Raw genomic sequence first — 9,467 nt, 5'->3', positions numbered from 1 at the left:
TTCCCTTCCTCATAGAGGAACCTCCTTTCCCCTTTGGACCAGTCCCCGCTCTGCCCCACTCCTTCACCGCCATGCCTTTGCTCTGGGTGATTCCACCCTCCCCACAATCCCTGTACCACCAGGCCTCTAGCGGGCACAACGGAGAGTGATGGAGGGTGCGATAAAAGAAGTCAAGGCCCCTTCCCCCAAGGACAATACTATGAGCACTGTTAAGTCACTCAGAAGAGTCCATGAAAACCTCGAGTCCCTGAAAGACTGGGAAGCATCCTAAATCCACATCTCCGCCTACCCCTAGCCCTGGTACCAAGGTGGTAAAATCACGAGGCCCTAGAATTCAAACACGTGCAAATGCCTCTAGGCACTCAGGAATGGCCTTTGGGATGGGTCACGCTGCTTGAATATCGTGTAAACGCTGTCAGTGTCCGGTGCTGCATCCGTGACGCACGTGTGTCAGGCGCTGTGGAGGGCCACGCGGGAGGCCTCATCGCACGCAGCCCTGGCGGTGCTGCCCAAGGCTGCCCATGCCTGCGGCGCATTTTGGCCGGGAAGGAGTCGAAGAAGGGTTCCGGACGCCCCCTAGCGAAAGTTCTGGAGACGGGTCGCGCCAGGCCCTCCCCAGGACACCTCTTTCCGAATCTAGTCCCCAACCCTGCGACCCTGAGACCACGCAGTAATTTGCAAACCTTGACAGGAGGAGGAGGAGCACAGCTCCGCCTGGCGCCTCGAGTCCCCTCCTCAGGAGGCCTCAACCAATCGCCTCTGTCTCCTCTGCCCTGAACCACTGGACAGCACCCAACTCCACTCCCTGCGCTCAGTGGTGGTCTGTGAAGGCCTCTCTCCCCTGCGTAAACCCTCCGCGCTCTGCAACATTAGCCCATAGCCCAGGGCCCATACAGCTCCGGCCAGGCACAGGCAGGGCGCAGGGTCACATTGCCAGTTGAGTCGACCGCCGGGAAGAGAGGATGTCGAAAGGGATAAATCATGGGGACCTGAGCGAAGGAACTACCACCGCACGCCTGGTACCTCCCGCTAGGGGCGTGTCTCCGAGGCCCCGCCCCTTGTGCCGGCAGTGACAATCCGTGCCGCGTTCATCCGCGAGACAAGACTGCTGCCACTGTCGCCGTCTCTGACTCAGCTAGCCAAGTCCCACCGCTACGACCATGCCCCGGGGGAGCCGCAGCATGGCCGCACGGCCAGCCAGGTGTGAAAGGGACAGGGGTCCCGTGGGGAGGAGCTCGGGAAGCCCGGGCATTCCCCCAAGGGCGCGAGAGCGTGACCTTGGCGACTACTGCGCCATCTTGGAGGGGGGAGGGTCGAGGGTGCCACAACCACGTGTCTAAGACGGTGGTCGCCCACCCTACAGAAAGAGGAAAGGGGGGGCATTTCTTGGGACTGCGGGCCCTTCGGGCCCCTGGCCTGGGGTGCAGCTAGGATTAACCCCGTGTTCCCCGCCTCTCCGCAGCCGTACCACTGCGCCTTCTGCCCACCCGCCCGCGCACCCACCGCCCTCGGCCGCTGCCCCGGCCCCGGCTCCTTCTGGCCAGCCAGGCCTGATGGCGCAGATGGCGTCCACGGCCGCTGGGGTAGCCGTGGGCTCAGCTGTGGGACACGTCGTGGGCAGCGCCCTGACTGGAGCCCTCAGCGGGGGAAGCTCAGAGCCCGCCCAGCCTTCTGCTCAGCAGGTGAGCAACGAGCTTGAAGAAACTGAGACCGACTTCTCTGAAGACCATAGAGCAGGGAGTCCAGCCGGAATGTCTAGAACCGCCTTAGGCCTAAGACTTCGCCTGACTTAGGGTCCTATTGCCCTCCTGTCACTCGCTCACAGGCGAGCTCTCCCAGCCCCTCCTCTGAGGCCAAGGTCCCTAGACTCCCAGGGACAGATGCCAACCAGCCCTTTAGAGATGGAGAAACCCAGGCCTTTAGGACTCAGAGACTGGCCCAAGGTCACCTAACCCCTGTAGAGGGAGGGATATTGAACTTCCTGACTCTCCTGTCTCCTCACTCCCAGGTCACGCACTATAGTACCTAGGCCCAAGGACAAAGGGCAGCTGGTGACTCTGGGGCCTGCTTCCTGCTGGCCTGTTCCCACTGGGCATCCCACCAGTCCTGAGCAAAATGCAGGTTTAGTAGCAAGGTCAGGAGTTATGGGGATCAGTGTTGCTGAGCCAGGAAGGTCCTAGAACTTGTGGGGATGGGGCTTATACTTCAAATACTAGCAAAGCATTGGGCTTTTCTAGATTCTTCTCACACCCCTCCCACCTGCCCAACATGTCCATTATGAAGCAGCAGGGAAACGCTGTCTACATTCCTCACTAGCATCAGCTGAGTGGCTTTGAGAAGGCTGTGGACTCACCCTGCTTCACAGATGGAGCAGCTGAGTCTGGGTCACTCAGCCTCCCTGGGACCCCTGGGATCCCCCGAGCTGGGGTTATGGGGAAGGGTAGGCGGCCTCCAGCTTTGGAACCCACTTCTGGGTACCAACCTCAAGCTGACCTTGCTGACTCCTGCACCACCCCAGGCCCCAGCTCGTGCTGCCCCCCAGCCGCTGCAGTTGGGGCCCTGTGCCTATGAGATCAGGCAGTTCCTGGACTGCTCCACCACTCAGAGTGACCTGTCCTTGTGTGAAGGCTTCAGTGAGGCCCTGAAGCAGTGCAAGTACAACCATGGTGAGAAAGTAGCCCCCGACTCAGGTGGGGGGCGGGAGGGGCAGCCTTCTTCCTATACCTTTGGGTTGACCACCAGCCTGTGCCACTCCTCCCTCTACAGGTCTGAGCTCCCTGCCCTGAAGAGACCAGGGCAGACTGGAGCATATTTGTGGGCCAGCCCTGCTCTCACCTCCACTGCTTCACCAACAGCCAGACCAGGACATTGACATCAGATTGTACCCAGGTAGCTGGGATTGGTAGTGAGGAGGAGATTTCTCACCCCACCGATGACCCGAGACACAAACGTGCAATTAAAAGTTTATTTTAGACTAGAGCCTGCTGTGTGCCTTCTCACTGGCCTGCCAGGAGCACCCTGGTTGATGAGGTGGGTGGGGATGATTCACCGTAAGCTGGCCTCCTAGGTAGGGAGGGAGGAGCCCTGCTGTAATCTGGCAGTCAAAGCGGATGATGAGGCATTAGCAGGTGACCTCAAGGGCGTCTGACTCTGAGAGCTAGAATCCTGATTGTCTTCCCTCTCAGGGATGCCCTCCGCCTTTCTTGTCTCTGCCTCTGGAGCCCTTTCTCTGCACTCACATCTTAGTGGCCCCCAGCAGCCTCACATTTTGTCTGTCACCTTTCCCCTCTTGCTAATACAACTCAGTAATTCCAGATTTCGTAAGAGGAATGCTGCCGGCCACTGTCTTTTGGGGCCTGATTACACAAGGCAGAGGTCATGGCAAACCCCCTTGGACCTGAGTCCTGCTCAGACATTTGGCTATGGTACTCAGTCATGGGGCCTTCCAGAACAAAGGATTAGGTCCTTTAACCCAAGTGCAAACCCCGACATCACACGTGCTGTGCTACTGCTTTCATGGGGTTCCTTTAGCAGCTCTTCATTGAGCACTTACTGAGAGCCAGGCCCTGTGCCACATCTGGGCACTCAGGACATTCCTGCCTTTGGGCACTTACACTCCAGAAAGGTGGTGGGGACCTGTCTCTGGGTACAGTGTGCTCCATCTTGTGGGTATATGTGTGCGTGTGACAGGGGTTGACATTGGGGATCCACCCCTCAGGTGTCTGGGAAGGAGTCCCACTTCTGGGTGTGTGTCCCTATGTCTCCTTACCTGGCTCCTGGCCACAGCTAGCGGGTCCTGGACAGCAGGGAGCCCAGCCTTTGGGGCCTTGAAGAAGGGCCTTGCTCTTGGTGGCCACGACGAGTACCTGGACGCCTCCTCCGGCTATTGCTTGTGCGGGGTAGGCCTGACAGCCAGCGCAGCTCCTCTGGAAGGCCCAGGAAGGCCTGCCTGTCAGGGCTGGGGAGAAGGTGCTGCCTTCCCTCCCTGCTCCAAGGCTCTACCATGACACTCACCTGCAAGCTCTGGACACTGGTCATCCAAGTTCTCTAGTAAGGACACATAGCGGGCGGGAGCCCCGCCCTCCGCTTCTGTGTTGGGAATAAGAATGACTCCTGACTGGCCTAGTGGTCCCCACCCCTACCTCTCATGCTGGACTTTGCTGGCTCAGGCTGGGAGCAGAACAGTACATTGGATGGAAGGGTCAGGGCTAGGTCCTGGCCAAAGTGGGAGCTGGGGAAGGCCTTGGGTGGTCTCTGGACTGCTCTACCCCTCCTTACATTCTGACATAACAGCAGGAGACATGTCTCGGGCCCCACTTACTGATGATCTGCACAAGGACATAGGTTCCACGCTCCTGCAACAGGGAGCTGCCTGTGGAGGGGGCCTGGGAAGCCCCCTCTAGGCCCTCTTCCAGGCTCACCAGGTGTCCATCCTCAGCCAGGAGGGCAATGGTCGCTGGGAGGGCAGGGAGGGAGGCAAGGTAAAGCTGGTACTTCTGCCTGGGACCCTGGGCATCCCCACCCCGCAACCCCTCCCTACCCCCTCACCATCTCGGGGCACCTGTCCCATCTGCCTCAGGTGGGCAGTGAGAGTTACCAGGCTGCACCAGGGGTTCACCAGCTCCCAGCAGCCTGCTGTCGGGGAGAGCAGAGGTGAGTGAATGGGACCCTTTATTTCCCCCAATCTTGGACCCTCTGCCTCTCTCATCTCTTCCTAACCAGAGGAGCGAATAGAGCTACAAAACTAGGACTGTACCCATCACCACCCATCTTCTGAGATGTCAGCGAGGGATGTACAACTCATGCCTCCTGCTCCGAAAATGGACTCCCTAGGGAGCCCCACTAGGGAATCTGGAATCTGCAACTATGGCTAGAGCTTCAGGTGCTTGCCTAATGCACCCTGAAGCCTGAGGACCATTAACTGAATAGCCAAGAGGTTGTGCAGTTTAAAAACATGCTCGTGATCGCCTGGCGGGTGTTCTTCAAGAGGAGCCCATGTGAATTGCCCAGTACCCAGCCAGGGTTTTTCCCTTCAGTGATCGTCTCCAGGCACTGGCTCTGCCTCCTCACAGAGCTGCTTCCCCAAACCCCACCCCCACCCTCTTCCACATGTGAACTCCCTTTCCCACACTGCCTTTCCCCTTCCATGGCAGAGAGAAGCAAGCCGAGTGTACTATTCCTCAACCCATCTGCTGGGACAGGGTTACCACTTACCTCCAAACATCACTGTGATAAACATGGTTGTAGGGGAGAGGATACCCCGACTTTCCGACTAAGGAAGGAGTTGGGACTGAGATCTATTCCGGTGGGGCGCTGCTGGGAGATATATGTGTGGATGGGTGGATGGGCGGATGATGGGTGGGTGGGCCCAGGCCGAGGTCCCTGCTCGGCCGCCCTTGGGGCTTGGCTCCTGCTGTTGTCCAGGACCCTTGGGCTCCTCTTCCTCCTGCTCGCTGAGTCAGAGCAGCTGGTGGAAACAGGCCCTCCTAGCTTCCAAGCTGGTCTCCATGGCAGTGGGAGCTGCTAAGACGTCTAGGCAGGAAATGGCTTCCCACCAGTATCCTGGTAACAGGATCTGGGGGAGTGTGTGTATGTGGACTTTCTGAGGCAGCACTATAGTTAGGGCTGGAGCATCGGGGTCCGGGGATGTCCAGAGACCACATCCCCCCACCAGTAGAGACTGAACTACCAAACTAAAAGTGGACGAGGTTCCTGGGGGTGGGGTGCTGGTCTTGAGAAAATCCCCACTGTGAGCTGGTAGCCCCTGGCCAAAGCATGGAATCCTCACCAACTTTGCAGGCTCTCCACCAACTCAAAGCCCCCTTTCCTGTGCTCACATTCTTCTCCCTTTGCCTTCCTCCTCACTCCCAGCCTCCTCTCTCTTCTGTTCTTCTTTCTTTTCTTTTTCAGTTAAGTTTAATGAGGTGAACTTGACATATAGTAAAATTCGCCCTTTTTAGTATTTTGAGTTTTGACAAATCTCATAAATCTTATATAACCACTACCACAGTCGGGGTACAGAACATTTCCATCACTTCCCAAAATTTCTTTATGCTCCTCTGTAGTCTACCCCAGCCCTTGGCAACCATTCTGTTTTCCAGAATGTCCTATAATGGGAATCATACAGTATGGAGCTCTTTGAGTCTTGTTTCTTTCACTTAGCATGATGCACTTGAGATTCACCCAGCACTTTCCTCAATGCTTCCACCTGTAAAAAGAGGGTAAGAACAGGACTTAGCAGAGTCGTGAGGATGAAATGTGATGACACTTTAAAGTGTTATATCTGTGCTCAACAGTAGCAAGTGTTTAGAATCGGTACTGTGGAAACAGGAAGCATTTTCTAAACTTATTTAAACACAGGGCACTTTCTTCCAGGGACACCACTGTATCTGAGAACCTGAGTCCTGCAGAACATAGCCCAGAAGTGGTTGCAGCCAGATTCTGGAAGAAATGGCCACTCTGGGTCCCAGAGCCTCAGCTCTGTTCCTCTGTTGTCTTCAATGCTGTTCTCAGAAGGCTTCTTATCTTGATGGTTGCTGAGATATCTTAAGGAGGTGTTAGGAAAGGAGTAGGACCCTGGGGAGTGGTTTATAACTGCCCCCAAGGGAGCTCTCAGGCTGCTAGTTAATGAGAATGCACTATTTTAATTTATTATTATTTATGTCTGGTAAGAACAACAGATCAGGAGGTGATTGCCATTGAGAATATAGTTTATTACATTTCCCAAGAAGAGGGGGCACACCATGCCATGGGGGAGGGGGTCACAGGGAGAAGCACTGGGGTCCATCAGGAGGCATGGGGTGGGAGGGGTGTGGAGAACTGCAAGGCAGGGGACGCAGGCTCAAGATCGGCTAGGTGTAAGTACTTTCAGTGGGCTCTGGGGCATAAGGGCTTCCCTGGTTGTCTGGCACCTGGCCCTAGGTGATTAGGGTAGGTAGACAGTGGCCCTATAAATTGTGAGATCCCTATAAAGGTGGTGGTTGGGAGTGTAGGCTCAGGATTGATTGGTTTGCATTTAAAAAGTATCTCTAGGTGCCAGCTAACCCTAGGAGGGTCAGTCCTCCAAGGTCAGCAAGGCCTCAGATGTCAAAGCATCAGAATACAGAAAATAAAAGGAATGGTTAATACATGCACTGTGCCTGACAATGCGCACATAAGTCCTTTGCATCTTTGCATCTTCACAACCCTTGGACTGGCACTATGCTTACCTTTATTTTCCAGATGAGGAAACTGAATCCCAACCAAAGCCAGTTCCCCTCCATCTAGCAAATTAAAGGAACTGACCACCTCAAGTGCTGGTGAGGATAAGTCACTGGAATTCTCTTATGCACTGGTGGGAATGCAGATAGGTACAAGTATAGTGGAACGCTGGCAGTATCTACTACAGCTAAATGTGTACGCTTCATAACCCCTGGCAATTCCAGTCCTAGGTGTCTAGAGAAATGAAAATACGGGTGCACCAAAGGCATTGACGAGCATTCACGGCAGTTTTATTACTAATGGTGAAGGACTGGAAAGCTCCCAAAAGTCTGATAACAGGAGAATGGACAAACTAATTCTTGTTTATTCGCACAATGGATTACGCACAGCTATGAAGAATGAATTAAACATTGCTCCACACTCATGGAGCAATGTTGAAAAAAAGGAACAAAAGAGGACACACTGTCATTCCATTCACATTGGAAGTTCTACAGCAGGCAAAACTGATCTAATGACAGAAGTCACTTATCCTTCTATCTGGTTACCCTTTGGGGTGGAGAGGGGTGGGAGGATGAGGAAGACTTCTAGGGACATGGAAATGTCCTATATCTTGCTCTGGGTAGAGGCTGCGGATGTGTGTGTGTGTGTGTGTGTGTGTGAGCACACACGTATACATACATGAATATATTTCTTATATATAAAATCATTGAGCCGTACACTTAAGATTGGTGCACTTCACCACATGTCAGTTATACCTGAATTAAAAAGCAGCCCCCTGCTACAATGTATGTGTGGATTTCTGGCTCCTGTTCTCAGAAGGCCTTGAGGAGCCAGGACTCTCTCATTTGGGAAGATGAGGCCTGGCAGTTGGGCCCCAGACACTGTTCCCACCCCCAATCAACGGGCTGATTTGCATGCCCTGTTGTGGTCCAGTGGCCTCCCCTGCCCCTGCTCTGAAGCACCTGGAGCACACCCAACAGAACAGCTCCTGCCTGCCTTCCCACCTCTGGCCATGGCCTGCTGGCGCTTGGCCCTCCTGACTGGGGCCCTCCTGACAGGTGAGCCGTCCCTGGGCCTGGATCACCTAAGGGCGGGATGGGGTACTGTACTAGTTTCAGAAGGCCCCTGAAAGGAAGCAAATTGATGTGAACAGTGGGAGGGTTCTGAAAAGGGCACTGAGATAATGGGGAGAACTGGCTATACAGGTGGCTCTGCCCTAGTCCTGAGGCAAGTCACTTCTCTGTGTGGGCCTCAGTTTCTCCATTTCTGAATGACCAGATATCTAGGGTCTCTTTGAACTTTGACTCTTTAGGGTCTGAAGCTGATCACCTTTTGAGTTTTTCACAGGAGAAGCTCAGGTGGGCTGGTCCCTACCTCACAGGGCCTCAGGAACAACCTAACTCCAAGAAGGTCCCCAGTATCTAGTTGCCTAAGGCTGAGCTGATGGATGGTATAGCCCAGGAAGCTTCCCAGGGGGTGGTTACTCTATAGCAAGGGTTTGGAAGAACCAGTGTGACCACAGGGATAGCAGTCTTCAGGGCAGAGGTGTGAGTGGGTAACAGAAGGACCCAGAAGCCACCAGTCCCATCCTCTGAACTCTAAGCCCTCATCTGAACACAGAACCTTGAGAGCATGGCACTAATGGGGGCTTAGGGATCGCCAACTCTGTGCCCCATCCAATGCCAATCCCATGGCACCAGGCCGTGAGTCCTTTAGGAACAGAAGTCTTTTGGGAGTCTAACCAAGCCTTCATGGGACAAAGGCAGGACAGAATGGACCCAGGCCAGGCCTGAGCGGATCTGTCTCTCTCAGTCTCCCAGACAGCCCGGATCCAGCCAGATGCAATACTGGTCTTCCCAGGCCAAGTAGCCCAACTCTCCTGTATGCTCAACTCCCGCCATATGACCATCGGGGACTACGGCGTGTCTTGGTACCAGCAACGGGCAGGGAGTGCCCCCCGCTACCTCCTTTACCACCGCTCAGAGGAGGACCACGACCAGGCCCCAGACATTCCTGACCGGTTCTCAGCAGCCACGGATAAAGCCCACAATGCCTGCATCCTGACCATCAGCCCTGTGCAGCCTGAGGATGATGCGGATTATTATTGCTCTGTGGGCTACATACCCTAGGGTGGAGTGTGGGATGAGTGTCTCCTATCTACGCCCCACTTCTGTCTCTGGCTTTAGGCCCCTCTCTCTGAGCCTTGATTTTCCTCCTCTATAAAATGAGTTAATAATATTCAACATATTAACAGTAACTATTCTGAG

General features: G+C 54.8%; 3 protein-coding genes across 3 annotated transcripts; 2 read left to right on the top strand and 1 right to left on the bottom strand.

Moving 5' to 3' along the window:
* The first annotated feature begins 1,160 nt into the window (after nt 1-1,160).
* CHCHD10 (coiled-coil-helix-coiled-coil-helix domain containing 10) lies at nt 1,161-2,979 on the top strand. The gene is made up of 4 exons (XM_006908668.3): nt 1,161-1,201; nt 1,463-1,682; nt 2,519-2,666; nt 2,767-2,979. Exons 1-4 carry the CDS (start codon nt 1,161-1,163, stop codon nt 2,784-2,786), a joined length of 429 nt encoding a protein of 142 aa, XP_006908730.1. The 3' UTR covers nt 2,787-2,979.
* A 134-nt stretch (nt 2,980-3,113) lies between these two features.
* Nucleotides 3,114-6,669, bottom strand: CUNH22orf15 (chromosome unknown C22orf15 homolog). Its single transcript, XM_025044548.1, has 4 exons — nt 4,549-6,669; nt 4,322-4,456; nt 4,015-4,089; nt 3,114-3,926 (listed from the first exon to the last, which is right to left on the bottom strand). Exons 1-4 carry the CDS (start codon nt 4,706-4,708, stop codon nt 3,787-3,789), a joined length of 510 nt encoding a protein of 169 aa, XP_024900316.1. The 5' UTR covers nt 4,709-6,669; the 3' UTR covers nt 3,114-3,786.
* A 1,370-nt stretch (nt 6,670-8,039) lies between these two features.
* On the top strand, nt 8,040-9,407 carry VPREB3 (V-set pre-B cell surrogate light chain 3). The gene is made up of 2 exons (XM_006908667.2): nt 8,040-8,258; nt 9,013-9,407. The coding sequence occupies exons 1-2, from the start codon at nt 8,054-8,056 to the stop codon at nt 9,327-9,329; spliced, it is 522 nt and encodes a 173-aa protein (XP_006908729.2). The 5' UTR covers nt 8,040-8,053; the 3' UTR covers nt 9,330-9,407.
* Nucleotides 9,408-9,467: the final 60 nt, after the last annotated feature.

Source organism: Pteropus alecto, unplaced genomic scaffold (assembly GCF_000325575.1).
Source record: "Pteropus alecto unplaced genomic scaffold, ASM32557v1 scaffold113, whole genome shotgun sequence".
In the NCBI taxonomy this organism is placed as follows: domain Eukaryota; kingdom Metazoa; phylum Chordata; class Mammalia; order Chiroptera; family Pteropodidae; genus Pteropus; species Pteropus alecto.
Note: the sequence above shows the minus strand (reverse complement) of the source record. Positions and strands in the feature narration are given on the sequence as shown.

What these genes read in the sequence shown, in the direction of transcription:
- CUNH22orf15 (XM_025044548.1), bottom strand. Translation starts at nt 4,708, where the DNA reads ATGAGAGAGGCAGAGGGTCCAAGATTGGGGGAAATAAAGGGTCCCATT. An exon ending in GGGACAGGTGCCCCGAGATG is followed by an intron (nt 4,457 to 4,548) that starts GTGAGGGGGTAG and finishes CTGCCCTCCCAG; the next exon opens with CGACCATTGCCCTCCTGGCT. An exon ending in TGTCCTTGTGCAGATCATCA is followed by an intron (nt 4,090 to 4,321) that starts GTAAGTGGGGCC and finishes TTCCCAACACAG; the next exon opens with AAGCGGAGGGCGGGGCTCCC.
- CHCHD10 (XM_006908668.3), top strand. Translation starts at nt 1,161, where the DNA reads ATGCCCCGGGGGAGCCGCAGCATGGCCGCACGGCCAGCCAG. An exon ending in ATGGCCGCACGGCCAGCCAG is followed by an intron (nt 1,202 to 1,462) that starts GTGTGAAAGGGA and finishes GCCTCTCCGCAG; the next exon opens with CCGTACCACTGCGCCTTCTG. An exon ending in GCAGTGCAAGTACAACCATG is followed by an intron (nt 2,667 to 2,766) that starts GTGAGAAAGTAG and finishes CTCCCTCTACAG; the next exon opens with GTCTGAGCTCCCTGCCCTGA.
- VPREB3 (XM_006908667.2), top strand. Translation starts at nt 8,054, where the DNA reads ATGAGGCCTGGCAGTTGGGCCCCAGACACTGTTCCCACCCCCAATCAA. An exon ending in GACTGGGGCCCTCCTGACAG is followed by an intron (nt 8,259 to 9,012) that starts GTGAGCCGTCCC and finishes TGTCTCTCTCAG; the next exon opens with TCTCCCAGACAGCCCGGATC.